General features: G+C 45.7%; 1 protein-coding gene across 1 annotated transcript in view; it reads right to left on the bottom strand.

Annotated features, from left to right (window-relative positions):
* LOC138448004 (probable cation-transporting ATPase 13A5) overlaps positions 1-21,205 on the bottom strand; it is a 512,982-nt gene that overhangs the window by 276,950 nt on the left and 214,827 nt on the right. Inside the window, exons 10-12 of the mRNA XM_069604536.1 lie at positions 17,375-17,545; positions 9,151-9,308; positions 5,731-5,919 (exon numbers count right to left, since the gene is read on the bottom strand). Coding sequence (XP_069460637.1) covers positions 5,731-5,919; positions 9,151-9,308; positions 17,375-17,545 — 518 coding nt within the window. The remainder of the gene's footprint in view (positions 1-5,730; positions 5,920-9,150; positions 9,309-17,374; positions 17,546-21,205) is intronic.

Below are 21,205 nucleotides of genomic sequence, written 5' to 3'. Positions count from 1 at the left end.
GTTTTTCTCTCATGACTGCCTTTACTGATGATTGACTGTGTCTCCGTGACTGGAAGAATGTGCATGCACACTGTGGGGTGTGGCGATATGAAGAGTAGTCAATATACCACTTCCACTTCCTGTTTTTCTCTCATGACTGCCTTTACTGATGATTGACTGTGTCTCCGTGACTGGAAGAATGTGCATGCACACTGTGGGGTGTGGCGATATGAAGAGTAGTCAGTATACCACTTCCACTTCCTGTTTTTCTCTCATGACTGCCTTTAGTGATGATTGACTGTTTCTCCGTGACTGGAAGAATGTGCATGCACACTGTGGGGTGTGGCGATATGAAGAGTAGTCAGCATACCACTTCCACATCCTGTTTTTCTCTCATGACTGCGTTTAGTGATGATTGAATATGTCTCCGTGACTGGAAGAATGTGCATGCACACTGTAGGGTGTGGCGATATGAAGAGTAGTCAGCATACAACTTCCACTTCCTGTTTTTCTCTCCTGACTGCCTTTAGTGATGATTGACTGTGTCTCCGTGACTGGAAGAATGTGCATGCACACTGTGGGGTGCGGAGATATGAAGAGTAGTCAGCATACCACTTCCACTTCCTGTTTGTCCCTCATGACTGCCTTTAGTGATGATTGACTGTGTCTCCGTGACTGGAAGAATGTGCATGCACACTGTGGGGTGCGGAGATATAAAGAGTAGTCAGCATACCACTTCCACTTCCTGTTTTTCTCTCATGACTGCCTTTAGTGATGATTGACTGTGTCTCCGTGACTGGAAGAATGTGCATGCACACTGTGGGGTGTGGAGATATGAAGAGTAGTCAGCATACCACTTCCACTTCTTGTTTTTCTCTCATGACTGCCTTTTGTGATGATTGACTGTGTCTCCGTGACTGGAAGAATGTGCATGCACACTGTGGGGTGTGGAGATATGAAGAGAAGTCAGCATACCACTTCCACTTCCTGTTTTTCTCTCATGACTGCCTTTAGTGATGATTGACTGTGTCTCCGTGACTGGAAGAATGTGCATGCACACTGTGGGGTGTGGAGATATGAAGAGTAGTCAGCATACCACTTCCACTTCCTGTTTTTCTCTCATGACTGCCTTTAGTGATGATTGACTGTGTCTCCGTGACTGGAAGAATGTGCATGCACACTGTGGGGTGTGGAGATATGAAGAGTAGTCAGCATACCACTTCCTGTTTTTCTCTCTGACTGCCTTTAGTGATGATTGACTGTGTCTCCGTGACTGGAAGAATGTGCATGCACACTGTGGGGTGTGGAGATATGAAGAGTAGTCAGCATACCACTTCCACTTCCTGTTTTTCTCTCATGACTGCCTTTAGTGATGATTGACTGTGTCTCCGTGACTGGAAGAATGTGCATGCACACTGTAGGGTGTGGAGATATGAAGAGTAGTCAGCATACCACTTCCACTTCCTGTTTTTCTCTCATGACTGCCTTTAGTGATGATTGACTGTGTCTCCGTGACTGGAAGAATGTGCATGCACACTGTGGGGTGTGGAGATATGAAGAGTAGTCAGCATACCACTTCCACTTCCTGTTTTTCTCTCATGACTGCCTTTAGTGATGATTGACTGTGTCTCCGTGACTGGAAGAATGTGCATGCACACTGTGGGGTGTGGAGATATGAAGAGTAGTCAGCATACCACTACCACTTCCTGTTTTTCTCTCATGACTGCCTTTAGTGATGATTGACTGTGTCTCCGTGACTGGAAGAATGTGCATGCACACTGTGGGGTGTGGAGATATGAAGAGTAGTCAGCATACCACTTCTACTTCCTGTTTTTCTCTCATGACTGCCTTTAGTGAGGATTGACTGTGTCTCCGTGACTGGAAGAATGTGCATGCACACTGTGGGGTGTGGAGATATGAAGAGTAGTCAGCATACCACTTCCACTTCCTGTTTGTCCCTCATGACTGCCTTTAGTGATGATTGACTGTGTCTCCGTGACTGGAAGAATGTGCATGCACACTGTGGGGTGTGGAGATATGAAAAGTAGTCAGCATACCACTTCCACTTCCTGTTTTTCTCTCATGACTGCCTTTAGTGATGATTGACTGTGTCTCCGTGACTGGAAGAATGTGGATGCACACTGTGGGGTGTGGCGATATGAAGAGTAGTCAGCATACCACTTCCACTTCCTGTTTGTCCCTCATGACTGCCTTTAGTGATGATTGACTGTGTCTCCGTGACTGGAAGAATGTGCATGCACACTGTGGGGTGTGGCGATATGAAGAGTAGTCAGCATACCACTTCCACTTCCTGTTTGTCCTTCATGACTGCCTTTAGTGATGATTGACTGTGTCTCCGTGACTGGAAGAATGTGCATGAACACTGTGGGGTGTGGAGATATGAAAAGTAGTCAGCATACCACTTCCACTTCCTGTTTTTCTCTCATGACTGCCTTTAGTGATGATTGACTGTGTCTCCGTGACTGGAAGAATGTGCATGCACACTGTGGGGTGTGGCGATATGAAGAGTAGTCAGCATACCACTTCCACTTCCTGTTTGTCCCTCATGACTGCCTTTAGTGATGATTGACTGTGTCTCCGTGACTGGAAGAATGTGCATGCACACTGTGGGGTGTGGAGATATGAAGAGTAGTCAGCATACCACTTCCACTTCCTGTTTGTCCCTCATGACTGCCTTTAGTGATGATTGACTGTGTCTCCGTTACTGGAAGAATGTGCATGCACACTGTGGGGTGTGGCGATATGAAGAGTAGTCAGCATACCACTTCCACTTCCTGTTTGTCCCTCATGACTGCCTTTAGTGATGATTGACTGTGTCTCCGTGACTGGAAGAATGTGCATGCACACTGTGGGGTGTGGAGATATGAAGAGTAGTCAGCATACCACTTCCACTTCCTGTTTGTCCCTCATGACTGCCTTTAGTGATGATTGACTGTGTCTCCGTGACTGAAAGAATGTGCATGCACACTGTGGGGTGTGGCGATATGAAGAGTAGTCAGCATACCACTTCCACTTCCTGTTTGTCCCTCATGACTGCGTCTCCGTGACTGGAAGAATGTGCGTGCACACTGTGGGGTGTGGCGATATGAAGAGTAGTCAGCATACCACTTCCACTTCCTGTTTGTCCCTCATGACTGCCTTTAGTGATGATTGACTGTGTCTCCGTGACTGGAAGAATGTGCATGCACACTGTGGGGTGTGGAGATATGAAGAGTAGTCAGCATACCACTTCCACTTCCTGTTTGTCCCTCATGACTGCCTTTAGTGATGATTGACTGTGTCTCCGTGACTGGAAGAATGTGCATGCACACTGTGGGGTGTGGCGATATGAAGAGTAGTCAGCATACCACTTCCACTTCCTGTTTGTCCCTCATGACTGCCTTTAGTGATGATTGACTGTGTCTCCGTGACTGGAAGAATGTGCATGCACACTGTGGGGTGTGGAGATATGAAGAGTAGTCAGCATACCACTTCCACTTCCTGTTTGTCCCTCATGACTGCCTTTAGTGATGATTGACTGTGTCTCCGTGACTGGAAGAATGTGCATGCACACTGTGGGGTGCTGGGAGATTATCATATTCTTTTCATCCTAAAATGTATTACAAAAAATGAATAATTTTTCCTGAACTCCATACATTTGTTGGAAAGGCTGCACATTTTTAAAATCACAACTTTGCCTAGTTGTGAAGCCTAGTAATTACATTGGCAGAAAAAATAAATCGCACACCCTTACTCTTCATCCATAGCTACATAAAGAATAAGCAAGCAATACAAAGGACAAGAAAATCCAGGACCCATGACTGAAAGTATCTTCTAGTGCTAAATGGAGTCAAGAGAGTTGAGAGTACCGTTCATGTTGCTTTGCCTTCTTAAGGGTCAAGCAGAAGAAGGCGACTCCTACCCAGGAGGTAAAATACAGACACCAGAGAACCCAAATCTGGCACTCAAAAGTGACAAGCCACGGCACATGATTTCTAGGAAATGCATAGAGGAAATAAGTACCCGGCGAGGGTCAATGAGCTTGTAACAAGCACTCTCAGTGGCCCTCGCCAGGTCGTTACCAGCCCCGTCTAGCCTTCGTTTGGTGGGCTGCTAACCCATCACACATTACTGGGTTTGGTGACATTATGTCTCCATAGCCTGAGTAATGTTGCATAAGATTTGCAAAGCTGAGACTTGTCAGCTGGCCCAGTAATAACTTTGGGCTTTTGTTGGCCAACTTGATGGTCAGGCACTTCTTTTAGGGGGTGGAAGACCATAGCTGCTAGAAGAATAGTTTTGGTTCAATGTGTAAAATGGGTTTGTTCCTAACGAAGTACAACACCCAATCCTACAGTTGATGCATCAATCTTTAGCAGAAAAGGTTGATTTATGCCCAGAATTATCAATACTGGTAGATTACATAGTGCACTCTTAAGATATTGGGAAACTGGCATTGCCAACTGCGTCCACTGTAATACATTCAGTATTTTGTTTGACAGCATGTCTTAAGTAAGCAGGCCCAATGGATAATTGTGGTTTAAATCACCATACATAATAATAGTTAAGGCCCAGAAAGGTTTATAGGTCTTTTATCTTTTCTGGCAGGGTCATGTTGGCAATATCCTACCCTTTGCTGACCCGAGGTGAAGTCACGACATTACCCTTCCATTATTAAAGCTATGATACATCTCTTCTCTTTGGGTGCGAGCACACACCTATTTATTCTTGCATAACCCATTAGGGGAACATTTTGCACCAGATTGAGCCGGGCTATCAGGATAGTAACACTGGTATATTCTGAGCATGTGAACCTTCCACAATTATGAGTGCCAGGCTTGCAACATAGGCTGGAATATGTCAACAGGTCCATTGTAGTCTTGCTTGCCCTTTTGATACCCAATCACATTAACCTTACACCCAGTCTATTATTGACTGGGCCACAGCTGGCCTCCAGGCTTGACACTGCCTGAATTACTTGTTCGAGAGTTTGCCCCATAGGAAAGATATAAAGGTAATCTCAGGTAAATAAATATCCCATAACTTTACTGGGCAACTGGAACACATCTAGTGCCCATCATGTAACAAACACTTATTGTTAATAGCTAACTGCTGCTGCTAAACTGCCTCACAATGACGGTCCATTTGACGCCACAAGTGCTGGACTATACATTTAGTTCTGCAATTCAGATCTGTGGTCCACATTAATGGTTCTTCATGCACCCAAACTATTACAAAACATTATTTCCCCTTCCACATCATTCCTTCCCCCAAGTCTGTGGCCTTTGTACCTTCTTTCCAATCCACGTATGGTTGGTTGGATGGGATTTCCCCACGTCACCAAATTGTTGAGTTCTGGGAAACTCAAGCTGTCCTCCTGTATTATAGTTACAAATATTCGATAGTTGTAAATGCACTGAGGCTGGCAAATCAACAGCATAAGTCTCTATAAAAGTCTAGACATTTAGTAGGATATGGAATAGGGTACCCACCTACTAGAGCTGTTGGTTCTCGGGCACGCTTCAGAAAAGATAGTAAATTAGCAGCACTCCGCCTGTTCTGCTGTATTACCATATTACTACATTAGTTTAGTCCAATTAGATTCCATTCAATGTTAAGGATTCCCCATCTTAGCTCCTCTGTCCTAACCCACTCCCCATTCTCAACACGGTGTTCTACCGCATTCTCATTAATGAAGCCATATCATCGGAACCTGAAGGATCTGCAAAAGCCTGAAGAAGGGGCATTTACTTTGTCGAAGCAGACGAGGTTGAGTTGTCCGCACACGTTGATCCTCTCAGGGCTGATGCAGAAGATTCCCTTTTTCTTCAGCCTCCGTTGGGCATACGCGGCTCCGACGGATAAAGCGGCCAAGAGGGCTGGTGGCACCGCAACACTCAGCATTAGCAACGCCATGAATATGGTTTCAGCCGCGGATTTCTGATGAAATAAGCAGACCACATTTTGAGTACATTTAACATCACAAAGTACGGGTTTGATATGCATTATGTTTTGCGATATGTATATGTGTAAGAGCACTTTTCGAAATTAACCACACCCTAAATTGTAACTTTACTCTGTGCATTTGAAAGCCAATGACTTATCAACAATAGTTAGGGCCTCATTACACGGACCGCGGTAAGGGTTAACCGTCACCGTTAATGGCAACGGTGACCGTTAACCCTTACCGCCGTACTACGAGGTCCCTTTGCGGGTTGGGGAATTTAACGCCTGCTTTTTGCAGGCGTTAAAACCAACCCGCAAAGGGACCAGGGAGCCAATTACGGTACAGCAATTTTGCCGTGCCGTAATTAGCACCTTCCCCATTCCCATCAGGCCCTATGGGGCAAAAATGGGAATGGGGAAGGGCAATGGTGGAAGGGGGAATTACCGCCCTGCCAACCTTGGAATAGGGCGGTAATTCCCCTTTCCACCAAGGCGGTGCCGGTATTTTACCGGTATGAACCATGGCGCTAATAGCGCCATGGTTCACCGCCTTCCGTGTAATGAGGCCCTTAGACACTCGAAGGACATGGGGCCTCATTACGAGGTTGGAGGTAGCCATGGTGCTACTAGCACCATGGCTTCACCCTTACCGCATTCCGGGTCCGGGTTCTCCGAATAGGGACTTACTGGGTCATTCCAAACTTGGAGGACCCGGTAAGTCCCCATTCTGAGAACCATTTGTTGCGAGACAAACACTTGTGTATAGGCGCGTTACAAATGCCATATCATATCATATCATTCCCATTCGAGCCCCCATAGGGCTCGATGGGAATGGGGATGGAGCTAATAGCGGGCCCGTTATTAGCTCCCTGGTCCCTTAGCGGGACCCGCTAAGGGACCTCGTAATGCGGCGGTAAGGGCTTAACGGCAACGGCAACCTTACCGTTGCCGTTAACCCCTTACCGCCGACCTCGTAATGAGGCCCATGATGTCGAAACGGCACCTTAAAAGATGCAGAGTCAGGTTTTGAACAGCATTTACTCTTTCAACAGATGTTTTTCCCTAAATACTGACCGAGGATTTTACATGTTAAATGCTGTATTGCACGTAGATGTCACCTAGCCTTTACTCTGGTGCCAGATTCCATAAAATGCACTGCACAGGGAAAATTATGATTGTTGTGTTAAAACGAATTATTGTTTTATTTGGTTTATGGGCTGGATCACATCAACCGCACAAATCACAGTGCTACTTGGTACGCTTTCTTTTCTGTCTACTTGCACCTTTTTGGATCACATACATTCTTGCCCACACAGAAATCTAGGCAGTGCTAATTTTGCACTACTTGAGATCTTAGTTTGCTCATGTTTAAGCAAGGGTTAGTGCAATGTGGTGGAAATGTGCTATCATTTTCCGTACAGTGGGCCCCATTACGAGTGACCCGGTCCGGAAATAAAGGTGCCTGTAACAACACCGGCACCTTTATTTCTGGAACGGGTCACTCTGAGTCTGCCGGTAGCGGCACTGAACAACCAGCAGGCCTCACCTGCCAGTAGTTCAGGCCCCTAATGGCAGGGTTCTCACTGATGCACTGGCACCATTAACAACTGTGCCGGTGCTTCTGTGTACCCATTCTCATGGAGTCATATAGGACTCCATGGGAATACAAACAAACGCACCGCTGCCAGCTTTGATATCCCGGTTACACTGGGATGTCAGGCGACGTAGGAAGTAATGGGAGGTTGCTGGCAACCCCATAATGATGCCCAGTGTCATTGGCCCTCATTCCGAGTTAGGACTACACCATGGAGTAAATAGCTCCATGGTTGGCAACCATGGAGCTATTTACTCCATGGAATACCGGCATGGTGAATGGAGTAATTTCCGGTCCATTCCAAGGTTGGATGGACCGGTAATTCCCCATTCACCATAGCCCTTCCCCATCCCCATTTCTGCCCCCATAGGGCTCAATGGGAATGGGTTAGGAGGTAATTACGGCACCGTAAATTACGGTGCCGTAATTTACTCCAAGGTCACTTTGCGGGTCCCGTAATTTACTCCTGCTAAAAGCAGGAGGTAAAGAGGGACCCGCAAAGGGAACTCGGAATAAGGAGGTAAGGGATTACCACCATCGGTGCCCTTACAGGCGCCGGTAATCCCTTACCTCCAACCTCGGAATGACCCCCATTATCTTTCATTTGGATATGGTAACTGCACCACCCACTTCCTGCCATGCCCTCCTTTCCATCATCACCTCTCTTCCCTTCTGTACATCATTGTTGCTTTTTTCTCCCTTTTTCTCCATCTATCATGTTCCCATCTCCCTTCTACTCCTTCCCTCTTTCTTCATTTGTTCTTTTTTTTGTAAGACTAGAAGAAGGGAAGAGGAAGGTAGATTGAAGGGAAGATAAAGGTGGTCACGGGCTCTGGGTCAGGTACTGGGGTCTGCAGTGTACACTCCTCTGCCACCAGTGAAGTGGTGTTGGGGTGAAGGGAGACTTATGTTTATATGATATAAAATAACCTCTGCAACAATACATCCGTGTCAAATAAGAGCAGTGAAAGATGCATGACATGTGAGAGGGTGTCAAATGTTCCAAAACTCGAATGCACTACCATCCACAAAAAATAGAACCCCAAAATAGTTTGGGATCTGGCCCCGAATGTTAAATAGCACAGGGGCGTATTGTACTTGGTGGCACTAATATCCAGATGGCTTTTACCTCTTGTCATGCGTAAAGCCCTTTTCTCTGTTTATTTCTAATGCTCAATCTGCAGCCCATAGGGCATCAGCTAGAGTCCCCTCCATGTTGTCAGCCGTAGGACATTTTAGAAGTGCCCCCCAGCCCAGCAGTATGTTGCTCTTCCATTGGTGACCAGATTGCATTCAATACATATTATTTTGGCTCTTGTTTTTTAATTCTTATTAAATGTGTAATCCAGCTACATTGTGCACACGTCTCCCTTGTTAATGCCTGTTCTGTGGGATGGGATTCATTTTTGGGGCTAAGTGATAGTAATATACGAAGGTATTGCACCACGTAAGTGTTCCAAGACCTATTCATCTTGAAAGGGAATAAGAACAACCATCTTTGACATTAAAAAATCTTTTGTTTGACCCTTTTTGCATTATATGTTCCGGGATCACGCCCTGGAGGTTTTGGATTCTGAAACCTGGTCATAAGCCTCTCTTTGCACTCTGATTGTGAGGGCCTTGGTACTTACCCCACCCCTGGTGTAGATCACGATTGAATAGATTGTCGCAACAATGCCAACTCCAAGAAGACACAGGAGGAACCAGAAGGCGTCACGTTGCAGCTTGACATTTACAGGCTTGGGGTAGAGGATGGACCGCACCAGATCACCTTTAGCTGTGCTGAACCCTAAATTAGGGAAGGAATAGAGACTTCATGAAAGGCTAACTCGTTACCAGCAGGAAACAGTTAACCCGGTAACAATCTGGATGAAAAGCATCAACCTCTCCACACCTTCCTGCAAGGAAAGCACAAAATACAGCTATTGCTTATTTATTTGAGACAGACCACTCACGCTGCCCAAAAGCTGTTTGAGGTCAGAGGTAGGAGAAAGGAGAAAGATACAAAGGGAGCCGCTAAGTACATTAGTCATAATTACCAATGAGTTGAAGAATTTAGTTTGTTCTGGTTCTGGGGATTAGAGGTCCCTTCATGAAATGTCACAGGTTTGACCTGAGTTTTTCCCTTGTTTTCCCCCACATCCCAATGAACCCCCAAGTCCCCATGTGTCGAGGCAGAGATGGATGCTTTCTGCTGTGTTCTTGGCATCTCTTGTGATGGTTTGGAGTCACTCCCATCTTACGAGTTGTTGGTAGACCCAATTGTTACCTTTACTATTCACCCTACTGGTTTGGATGAGCAAGTGAGGTTTCTGTGTGTATCCTTCGGGTCTCCAAAGGGCAAGTTTGAACGTATCCTTCCATATAAAAGAGCTGAGCCTCTCCAACTTGTGAACCTTGCCCTGTTTTTGCTTTGCTCTTGTATCCAAGGTCCATGCTAATACTTTACTCCTTCTCTGGCTCAAGTTGCTCCTTCCTTTTTGTTTTCTTTGTGTGTGTTCATAATTATCCATGGTAAGCTTAACTCTTGCGCGTGTGTTAGTTGTGCGCTTTCCTTGCTTTCTCCTTTGCACGCATTCCTTAAGATTGCCCCAAGCATGCATGAAGAAAATAAAACACCCCTAACTCGTCTTTTCCTTTTTCTTTTCAGTTTGACTCACCTTCAGTTTTGGCCCAGCAGGGGAGTCGATGGGGACTGAAACGGTTGTAGAAAACTCTGAACGAGACTGTTGCCAATCGCAAGTGGAGGAACCTCAATAATGAGTTGGAACGATGGGTGTAGTTCTGGTCAAATGCTGCTCCAGAGTGGCAAGTGTCCTTTTATTATAAACAGTCACTAGAGTCATGCTAAGCACACCCTTTGGCTCTTACATTAGTGCTGTCACATTGGAAATATGACAGGCACTCAATATCCCTCCAATAATATAACACAACAATAATAATGTGTCTGGTCAAATTCGCAATCTCAGTTGGTCGTCCTTTAGATTGTCTTGAAATTGGAGGGGAATCCCTATGTGGCCCCTACTGACTACCTTTTAGATTCAAAATGATCTTCCTGGTACTGTCTTGGACAAGCATCAACATCACTGCCCACCATGCCAGGTGCATTCGCTGCTACACACTCATTGTATTATTGGTCTTCAATTCACTCCTCTGCTCTATCTTTTGGACCTACCACATCTGACTGTTTTTCGTCATGATTTTGTCAAATTTTCCAGGACCACATTACTTCCTTGTGACCGATTGTAGCCCATTGCTGGCAATAATCATGGTGCCTTTCTTCTTAGCAACATCCCATGGCTGGACTCCATATGGCAGGTAGATTTTGTGGGATGAGTGTCCGTTTTGCACAAGGACATTGTTAACCACTTCTTTGCCGGGGCTGTCCAACCAATGTTTTCTCTCTCTCTCTCTGGTTATGTGGTTGTTGTCTCTCTAGAACGTTGTCAATGTCCACAACAGTCAAATCCTTTGATGGATGACTGAAGCACTGTCTTTACCTTTCAATCCTAGAATTCCTTGGTCGATGCAACTTCTCTGGATGAGGGCAGTGTCATGTGATAAGCCATGAAAAACTCACAGAGGACTTCCTGCATTGCTTTCTGTTTTTCAAAGGGGTTCTGAAGACTTTGATTAGGGTCCTCGGGAATCTTTCAGCTTCCTCATTCACTCAAGGCAAAAAGGATGCAATAGGTTTGTGATGCACCCCATTATCCATTAAGCAATTTTTTTAGCGGTACTGGTAGGGCATTGGTCACAAAGATTGTCTGTAGAACTGGTGTTACAGCGTGACAGGAGCAAACATCTATTACCAACAGGAAATGTAGTCAAATTCTCCCTGGCTGAACTCTTTGGCAGAAAGACTATATTGACTGCAGGTTATTTGCAGCGGTCGATTTTCACCACAAATACATTGGTATGAGTTTGTCCGCTGCTGTTTCTAGACCAGGGAACCATACTTTTTCCCTCAGTCTAAATTTCGTTTTCATAGACACTTGGTGGCCCACATGCACTAGCTGCGTCACCCTTTTCACAGGCAACATTGGTACGATGTACAGCGTGCAGAGAATGTATATTCTTGCTCACTGTTACAGCCACCTGATTGGTTAATCGCCCTTCCCCGGGTGTGAATGATCTATCATACATGCAGATCTTCACTTTTGGTTTTGAAAGTTTGGGACCAGTGTCCAAAACTGCCATACCATTCACTGGTGAACCTGTGCTAATGAGGCTAGGAATGTCAGATGATTAATTCTGAATTTGATAGTAGGGCTTTTGTCGTCCATTGGTCGAGAAAAAGAAGAATTATTCATTGTCACCATCATCTTCTTGGAGTTGCGGTTTCTCCACTGCTTCCTTGGCTATGGTTACAACTCTCAATTAATTTGGCTGAGCGACCAATGGGTTTGACAGCCCAGATATTGGGAGACATACCTTGCATACTTTCACAAAGCGGTTTGTCCAATTACTCCTCACACAAATACGACCTGACATCAGACAATCATCGTGCAGGGTCGCATACCACAATAGTAACAGCAATCTCATGTATCCGCTTTTACCTGTTGCGACCTCTATTGTTGTCATCCACGTCCCCTTTCCGGCACAAGAACCTCTGCAGAGGCACTTAGATCCTTCAATCCCCACTTACTGTAGTGTGGCTTCCATGTGCCCTTCTCTCAAGTCAGTCAGTTTAGGGGAGCATCTCACCTCTAAAATGCACGGGACAGATATTGCTAGCTTTCTCAGGCTCGCATGCTTGGACCCCATATGGGGGCTCATATGCATCTTGGTGAGATTTCCGTATTTGGACTTTCTCATATTGAACTGCCAAGGGGAGTACAATAATAAGCACCTTTTTGGCCATATCATAAGACTTCCAGGCTGGTTTTAGCATCTTAATATTTTATGAAACACCCTTTCCCTGCTTATAAGAGGAGCTTGGACTTGATCCCGCGATCCTCTATGGGCATTGTGAAGAACATCTCCAAGCATTCGCTCCACATATTCCCTCAGCTGGCCCAAAGCAGCAGTGTCCCACACAACATCAAATTCAGGAATTGGCACCCCTCGAAGCAAGGAATATCTTTATGTCACGGTTGACAGAGCCCCTCCCAGACTACTGAGATGTAGAGATGGCAGACAGGATCGTGTGCCTCTAGAAGTTGATTAGGAAATACCCTTTTACCTCAATGTCCAACATAATGTAGAATGAGACCCAAGCTGGTTACATTGTCTGCAATGAACAGTTGACACCAGCACCCACCAAGCTTGTGATGATGTGGTGATGTAGGCAGACAGGTCTCACTAGCACCCAGTGCCCTGGACCATAAGCCTGTGCCTCAGAACCTGATGGGGTTTTGTTGTCCTGATGCTCCCTGAGTGGGTGGTTTCTCGTTTGTGTCGATGTAGTCACTCAGGGCATTTGTCACACCAATGTATAGCTCTGTGATGCATGCTGGATCATAACTGTGGAGGATTTACAAAGATCAGGAGCTGTTGGGATGATGGAGCAGAATACACCTTCCAACATGCGCACAGCGCAACACCCTCATGCCTGGAAGATCACCATGGCATGTAGAAGGCCTTCCACCTATGCTGCCAGTTAGTGTGACCTGGGCAATTGCGAGAGGATGCACCACAACGAATAGTTGGGATCCTGGATGAAGTAACCATCCAAGTGCTACTCCTGTGTGGCAACTGCCCCTTTTTTATTAACAGTCATGAGGGGCACATGTAGCATATCCCCTCATTCTTAGAGACATTGACAACATAACAAGATTTAACATGGGCCATGAAGTGTACTGATAAGCAGATCATTTCTAGTAAGGAGCCTGACACAAATGTGGTTGCTTTGCATCCTGAGGAGTGGAGTCCATTTTTGTTCTTCTTCTCCTCCAGCAAGTTACACTCCCACCCACTGAATTGTGCTTCCTGATTGCTCATCCATGAGGCTTAGAAGTGCTACAGATGTATTGAATGTGTATTCATTGAAGAACATGGCCGTGGGTAAGGACGGGATGATGAAGTGGATAGAAGGGGAACATTTACCAAGGACAGGCATAGGGGACGAAATATAAAACTCTTTAACATTAACAGTCCAGGGTCAGCAGTAAATTATTACAGTTTCCATGCAATAGTTCCGAGGGCCCAAAGAAATAAAAGTGGATTATGCGGTTGGCTTGGATGGGAAGATGAAGGGGATATGGCTGCTAATTCTGTTGCTTCCAGAGGTTTTTACCTCATTTCTGAAGAGTACAACTGATGAAATTGTACAGCCTGGTGAGAGCAATAGGTTTCTTTATAAGAGGTATGACTGTGGCCGTTTTTTAACTAGAGTTAACTAGGGCGGACAGGTGAGCGGAAATAACGGATACAAATTTCATGAAGATGTGTGGTGCAAATTGGTCAATTAAAGCACAGGATGGGTTGGCACTCCAAAGTATGTGTTGAAATTCAGTGGACAAGGTGGAGGGAAAGTTTGACAGAGATGAGAGGAGGGTAGAAGGAGAAAGGGAGCAGGAGAGATACGTAGCCAAGTAGTCTGAGAAGGGAGAGGTGGATATGGAACAATTCTTATGGGGTGGTGGGTCATTGACTCTTTGGTAGGGTGCAAGCAGAGATGGGACGTAGGATTCGTTAATAGGAGCATTTGGCACTTTGAGAGCAGCCAGGATCAGTAAAAAGTCTTTGTACGCTGTGCGATTAGAGGATCGGTCCCTGCTCCAGTGGCGTAAACAGTATTGCATGGTTGTCTTCAAGAGATGGATTACTGGGTCTATGCATGTTTGAGAGTGCCGATGGGAGGAAGTAAAGGATGGGAAAAATTAGTGTTCATTAGAGGGAGTGGACAGTGCAGAGTTGAATTTGATGAAGACCAGTTCAATGAGCTAAGCAAATGGAGGAGAGGGGACCTGGAGCAAAATGTTGACTTAGCTGTATAGCTGTAAGCAAGGGTGGAGGAGGACAGATATGGCGAAGCTAGTGAGTTAGTGGTCAGAAGGGGAAGGGACATTCGTGAGAGAAGATCAGAGCAGGGTGGAATACACAATGTGACATCCAGAGAGCTACATTTGGTGTGGGTGTGGGTGGTAAGGCTATCTAGTTTGACGAGTGAATTATTGATTGTGGAGTCAAATTGAAACTAAGTGGGCCTTAGCAATATTGGAGAGGTTGGGGGTCACCCATTATTATTATTAGTTTCTTGTGTACTCTGACATCTCACCACCATAGTAGTGTCAAAGTGCTAAAACCTTGTGCGAGTTAAGATGTGTTAAGTCCCACCCAGGGACAGCAGGACCACAGTCTGCGTAGGATCGAATGACCAGGAAATTGCGTAATATGGGAATATAATTGTGCAGCATGTGAATGGCATGTAGGCATGTGGTCCACTTGTGGAGATTGCTGTATATTACATATGTATGTAAAGTCTGGATGTGTGAGGGGCTCGAAATGTGCTCAGTCTATCTTAAGTATATTGTAGGCATTGTGGACCAGGATCCTCCCAGTAGCTTCAGGGTACCAGGTTGGCAGTAGATGAGGGCATAGCAAGAGGTGTGGGAAAGAGGAGTTTAACAGAGCTAGTAGGAAGACATAATGGTTAGAGGGGGCAGTTGGTGTGTCCAACACCACCTTTTTTGAAGAGAGAAATAAGCAAAGTTGGTGTAAGGGACAGCCAGGGTGGCAGTGTCGCTTTGTCATGGGGGAAATCTAGGTCTCAGTGACAGCCATTGCCCAGAGCTAGGGCTGATGGGAATCAAAGTGATTAGTGAGAAAAGACGTTTTGTTGCTGCAGGATTGGGCGCTTTCTAGAAATGAAAGGTGAGGTCAGTGAGGAGAGCAGTGGTTGAGGAGGAGTTGTGAGAGTAGATTAAGGGAGATGGGTGGGGAAGATGAGGATTGAGTGTGTGAGATAGTGGAGAGAGGAGCAAGCAGATTTGTGCTTGGGATGAGAGTAGGCATGGGAAAGTGGAGACAGGGGATTGAAACAGGGACAGTGTGTCACAGCTTTGCCACTTGAAGTAGAAGGGCAACATTATGGACTAGCCCGAGCTCCATCCTGAAGTATATACATTAATATTTCTGACTTTACATTCCCTTTGGATGTCAATGGAACTTCCCTATTGGATTGTACAAACTACATGTCCCAGAACGCACCTTTTGGTAATTTGGAAATCCTGGCTACTTTGGCGTAAGAGTTTGAGAAGTATAATCCCCAGAAGTCCAACAGGCCTGCTCTGCTTTTCCTCTCTCAGGCCCAGAGAGGGACCTTGTGTCAAAAGATGACCAGCGGAGGTTGCATTCCATCATGCAGCCCTTGGTCTCAGTTACCAAAGCGATGGCAATGCCTTGTTGTTCAGGATCCCTCACAGCTGAAGTAATTAGCAGCTGGACTTGCACAGTCCTAGGTGTCTAATATGATATGATAGGTTATTTATAACACACTTAATACCCAGAGGTCTCTAAGCGCGGACCCGGGGATCGAACCTGTGGTGCTCCGTGTCGTTTTACTTCCAAGACGAGCACGTTGCCCCGGAGTGATCCTCCTGAGACCATGATAATGAATAGGAATTGCACACATGGCTGGTATTAGAGAAGAAGAATCTGGAGTAAGGTGAGGTTCCAGGTGAAAAGAGTAGGCAGGGCCTTAGTAAGTGTGAAAACACTGAGGGCCTAATTGTAAGAATTGCGGAATGGGTTAACGGGTGCCGCTAATGGTGGCGGACCCGTTAAACCCATTCTGCAATAATACGAGGTTCCCTCGCGGGACCCGATGTGGACGTCTGGTTTTACCAGACATACTTACTGGCTCCCGCGAGGGGACCAGGGAGCTAACAATGGGCCGGTCGTAATCGGCCCGTTGTTAACTCCCGCGCCCATTCCCATTGATCCCTATGAGGGATCAAATGGGAATGGGGAAGGTCCGGGCCCGGGTTTCCTGAGGGAGGAATTATCGGGCCCTCCAAACTCGGAATGGCCCGGTAATTCCCCATTCAGGGAAACCGGACACGGTTTTGGAGGCAGCCATGCCCTTATTCAGGGGAGTTGCTAGGTCTGGAAAAGACCCGTGGCTAAGCTGATGTCGGAACTGTTGGGACTGGGGGCTAGCTAGTCTTTTGGCTGTAGCTCCTGAGATTCTATCCGGGGCTACAACCAAAAGATCAGGGGCTATAGCCCCCTTAGCCCCCCCCTAGCAACGCCCCTGCCCTTATTAAAGTCGTAATGAGGACTTGAGTCTTCAGGGACATTCAAAAGTGTAGGCAGCAACCTTTGTGCAGAGGGGCCTAAGATACACCGATCAGGTCAGCCTTAAGGGTATACATCAAGTTTCAGAGAATAGAGACTGTTATTTCTGGTTGGTTTGTTGGTCGGGCTCGGGGACCTTGGAGAGGTATTTTCAGTGCCAACCGTGCAGTCACTTGTCGTCATGACAAGGTGTTGTGGTGAGTTTTTTTTTTTTGTATCGGTAGGTAACCAGTGGCCAGTCACAGGTGCATGTGCGACATGCTCGTGCCACCTGAGATAGGATGGCTGACACGGTTTCGGGGAATTTGGAGTGAAGTTGGTGACAGTTAAAAGAAGGAGAGATTCTACTCTCAAGGGATATCTCGCTTTTAATCGTTTCACTTGCTCTGGGATTGATATGAAAAGGGTATCACGTGTGACTCCAGAGACTTGACGCAGTTCTGTATCGGTGTACTGGCATGTCGGAGGATTCGTTTTTCATACGTAGGACTGCATTTAATTAATAATGTGTCAATCAGGTGAAGGGTGTTTATCAGGAGCTCACGAATTCAGTCAACAACAGCAAATGCAAAATTATATAAAGCAAATAAAACTGAACAGTAGGTAACACACCGGTTTGCAGAACAACTGCTTTTGCTGGGCCATGTCCTGACCCCCTGCTCTGTATGATGTTTGTGCCACAGAAGAGGATGTGCCTTTTGTAATCTTCTCCACTGTACGCCTTCCAGGACACGGTGTCTTCCACGTGAGGTAACGTCGTCTTTGTGACTGGGATACTTTCTCCTTGAAGAGCAAACACGTGGGTGTTACATTCTGTTTTTAAATATGTCAAAAGCAGCGCATTGTGTACCGCAAGTCAATAGTCAGCAAAGCGTTTCATGATCCAAAAAAGGTGCATTTTCAAAATGAACACGGTTACACAGTAGATGAACGACTTGCGTGCCTTTGTTTAGAACACTGAACGCAAGATAGAGATAGAAAGAGAAAAGGAAAGTGCGCAAGACAGAGAAAGAGACAGATTGAGAGGGAAAGCGAGTGGGATGGAAAGGCTGCGTATGTATATGTGCTTTTACTAACATGTTCTGCGTTGTTTTTATTTTCATTTATTTATTGAACATTTGTATGGTGCCTATACAGCAGAAAGTGTTTCCAGGCGCTACAAGACTACGGGGGAAGGGAACAGAGGAGGATAACACAACAATAAACGGTCACACTAGGCCTTGTGACATTCGGATCATGGGGAGGGCAGTGGGAGGGGAAGGGCGAGGGGAAGGTGTGGGGAGGCGAAGGGGGATGCAGGAGGTAGGGGGGCCAGGGGCTGGGTAAGTGCTAGAGAGGGCTGGGGGGCAAATGCTATGGGGGAAAGGGTGAGGGTCAGGTAGTGTGAGGAGAGGGGTGAGGACCTGACTCAGTAGTCAGATCAGGGAAGGGTGCCTGAAGGCAAGTGCAGGGTGCTGAGCCGACTGGTTGAGGGGGTCTGGCCCCTGGATGACGCAGAAGGCAGCCAGTCGTATCTCGGGGGGGGGGCTTTTTAGTGCCAGAGTAGATGGTCTCGCGCATTACAAGAGTGAGTAATCAGCAGTTGACATATCACATTCCTAGTGTCAGATTTGGACTCATGATTGGTTATTAGTGTGATGACTCATGGTCTATGTTGTCTTTCAGTTATAATGTGATGGTTGCAATACTATGGTCTATGTTATGTGTTATGTCATCGTTTTTGTAAAACAAAATACCTTCAATCTAATTCAGCCCAATCCTCATGATGAAATCATGATCATGATCAAAGCGCATTGAGGCATACAAATGGGGAAAAGGTGCTATATAAATAACAAATACAATACAATACAATCCTTTTGGAGGAAGAGGGAGCTGGAAAGCTAGGGTACCCCTTTATGTGACATTGAGAACCAGGAGTGTTGACTTGGTATGGTTCTAAGATTTGTAGCTTAGAGAATCGTCAAACCCTTTTCAGTGTTACATTTCATAAATGTCAAAACAAGTAATTGAAGGGTTAACCTTTGCTGCAGGATTGCTAGCTATGCATATTTTCATAGAGGTGTATATCAACAGTGGCTTCCTGTGTGACAACTTCCGCTGCAGTGAACAGAACGTATTCTAGAATGCAGGCATAGTTACATTTTGAAAACATAGCAAATTGCCTAAACACTAGTCTATATATCAAACAATGTTGATCTATGTCCATCACAGTTCCACAATATCTGTCGCATTTACTGGCAAAATGAGTGTGGTCTTTATTCTGACGCATACCCTTGAAAAGTCAGAGCCTTAATCAATCAGTCTGTGTATCCATTGAGTCCCCATTGAGATCCAAGAGGCTTTTTCGAAGCGATATTGGTTTGCCACCTCATGGTGTAATATTGGGTATCATAGACATGTCTGCTGCATGACTTTGGTAGCCTCTACCATGAAACGTTTCGCTGATACGATGACCCCAGGATGGGCCTCATTCTTCTCCCATCCTCCAGGGAGGGATATTAATGTAGAATAAGTATCTAGTGATCTCTTCACATGGCGCAATTAACTTTTTACATATGTTTGCACAGGGGTTTGTCATGGTCATCTGAACAGTGTCTCCGTGGCATATTGACATGCACAGGGTGATGTCATCAGAGGGGTTTAAGAACTGGGTGGATTGCCTTCTTTCTGCAAATAACCCTCGTTTACAACCAGCCTCCCCATACTGGCAAACTGGACAATTTGAGGCAAGTTGGTGCAACAGTTGAAAAATAATTAAGTGTAGATTAAAACTGGTTTCTGGACCAAGCCCATTCATTTTCAATTAGAGAAAGAGTGTCACCTTGGATAGATGTGAGCCAAATTAAGAGGTTGGGCACAAATCATGCAGAAGTTCCTTTTTGTGGTTTGGTGTAAATCCGTCCAGTAGTTTGTTAAAATGTTGACAGATGAAGAAGGGGGCTGACCCTCTGTCCAAGAATACATGTATATATCACCCATGGTGCAGTGCTTGAAGTTGAGGCAGTCTTTTTTTAAATGCAAAATTCCAGTGCCATGTTTGATGTTCATGGTAATTGCTTTGGAAAAGCATAGAAAACGAAAATGCTGCAGCCAATGTTATATTTAAAATAAAAAATAAGTGAAGGACTGAAGGAAACGTGGCAGGAACCGGTGTGTTTCACAGAGCCGCAAAAACGACAGTTATAAAAGACATGTCGTTATAAAGCCTTCGGTGCTTGTGTGGTTGTGTCTCATCAGGCAAGCACTTTCACATCAATAGGCTGCACAATCTGTAAGTGTCATAATAAAGAATAAACTGGACCATTCAATGTAGAGATTATGTAGGCCTATGAGATTCTGTTCAGGCATTTAATTTATAACATTTCATCTATTGTACAATAGAAACAATTGTATCTATGATACCATAAGGTGCTACTTACAGTGGAACGCAGTGACGTGTCATGGGCAGGCCCATTACCCCATCCTTTCTCTTCCTCGTCACACCCTCCCATTGCCCCTGCCCAATCTTCCTCAAACCGGTGCCCATTAACCATACTCACACTCCCTCGTCCGAGTTCCGCAAAACACCTCCCGCACTGTTCCTCGTCCCTGTACCCCAATCCAAAATAACCGCTTCACTTTTCTTGTCCAAGTACCCCATTAATACTTGATTAACCAACCTAACTCTTCCTTGTCCTGGTACCCCATAACCCAGCATCTCTTTTCCTTGTCATGGTCCCCTATCTCCTCGTCCTCGCCTCAATCCAGCTGGTCCCAATAACCCATTAACCTCACCTCAAACTTCCTTGTCCCAGTCAGCCATTACCCCCACCTCCCTCTTGTTTGGGCCGGCAGCCCCTCTTCCTTGTCCAGGGATCCAATTACCCCTACCTTCCTCTTCCTCATCAGGTTGCAGCATTAGTAATTCATTGTAATTGTAATGTCATTTTAAATGATTGAATTATTCTAGTATTTTATGAATGTAACACTCCAATCAATCTATTTATTTTTTTAGTCTAGGCATGTTGTCTTTTATGTATGTATAAAGGTTTAATGTATGTAAACCAAATTCACACACAAAAAAGAAATCCATTACCTCCACCTTCCACTTCCTCATTTTGGTCCACCATGTGCACTCCATTACCCCGTCTCCCTCTTCTTCGTCCTGGTACCACATTAGAGCACCATTACTCTCTTTCACAAATCCCGCATCACAGTCCCGCGGGTGGGTCCCTGTCACAGTCCCTCGCATGCATCCACCATCACAGTCTTTCGGGCACATCCCCATAACAATCCCTTGTGCACATCCCCTGTGACTGTTCCTCATGAGCATCCCCTGTCACACTCTCTTGCATGCATTCCTGTCACAGCCCCTCACATGATTCGCCATCACAGACCCCCCACGAGCATCCCTCATCGCAGTGTCTTGACACATTCTCCCTTCAGAGCCCCTCACGTGCATTG

This window comes from Ambystoma mexicanum, chromosome 3q (assembly GCF_040938575.1).
Source record: "Ambystoma mexicanum isolate Mex_15411 chromosome 3q, UKY_AmexF1_1, whole genome shotgun sequence".
NCBI classification, from domain to species: Eukaryota; Metazoa; Chordata; class Amphibia; order Caudata; family Ambystomatidae; genus Ambystoma; species Ambystoma mexicanum.
The sequence above is the reverse complement of the archived record's forward strand: the minus strand, read 5'-3'. Positions and strand labels throughout refer to the sequence as shown.